This window comes from Nicotiana tomentosiformis, chromosome 5 (genome assembly GCF_000390325.3).
Source record: "Nicotiana tomentosiformis chromosome 5, ASM39032v3, whole genome shotgun sequence".
Lineage (NCBI taxonomy): Eukaryota > Viridiplantae > Streptophyta > Magnoliopsida > Solanales > Solanaceae > Nicotiana > Nicotiana tomentosiformis.
Window position 1 is genome coordinate 113104599 of NC_090816.1, and position 695 is coordinate 113105293.

The 695-nt window shown below is 36.7% G+C and overlaps 1 protein-coding gene across 1 annotated transcript; it reads left to right on the plus strand.

Moving 5' to 3' along the window:
• Positions 1-227: 227 nt before the first annotated feature.
• LOC108948981 (protein SENSITIVITY TO RED LIGHT REDUCED 1-like) lies at positions 228-695 on the plus strand. Its single transcript, XM_018778502.3, has one exon. The coding sequence runs from the start codon at positions 228-230 to the stop codon at positions 693-695; it is 468 nt and encodes a 155-aa protein (XP_018634018.3).

The following is a 695-nucleotide window of genomic DNA, read 5'->3' on the forward strand; positions in this document are numbered from 1 at the left end:
CTAGCATATCTGTACTTTTGAGTTCTATACTTGTAGATAATGAGAAATGCATTTTTCTTGCTGAAAAGCTACTTCCGCCTGCTACTTATTTTGTACTTTAAGTTCTACACTTGTTGTAGGTTTATATTAACTCCACAACACAAGAGAGACTTGCTGCATTAGTAGTTGTTTCAATTAGTGTTTAAATTGCTAGAGCCCAAAGTTTATCTGAACCTGGGGCGTAAAAGATGAATTGCAGTGAGAATATGGAGTCCAATGTTTATTTTCACATAAAAGATGAGGCAGAAAGGCTGCTTAAAGAGATTGAACTGATAATGAAGAATGTTAAGAACTCTAAATTGTATGCTGGAATGCGCTTCGATCTCGAACGGAGTAAAACTTTTCAACATCTGTTTCACCTTTTAGGCTCCCATTTACATGTCCAGGTGGTAATCTATGCTTTGGGAAGCATGGAATACAGTTTTCATTTACAGTTTCAGCTTGTCGTGGTTCTCCTACTAAAACGAGATTTTCCCAATTGGATTGGCAATATAGAAGTATATGATCCTTTATTGTCTCCAGCTGATATGATAGTTTTGAAGAAACTGGGATTTGAGGTTTTGACCATTGATGAAAATTGTAGGAGACAAGTTCGGAGACCAACAATGTTCTACATGCCTGTTCCTAATTATTATCTTATCGGCAACCTGCTGTGA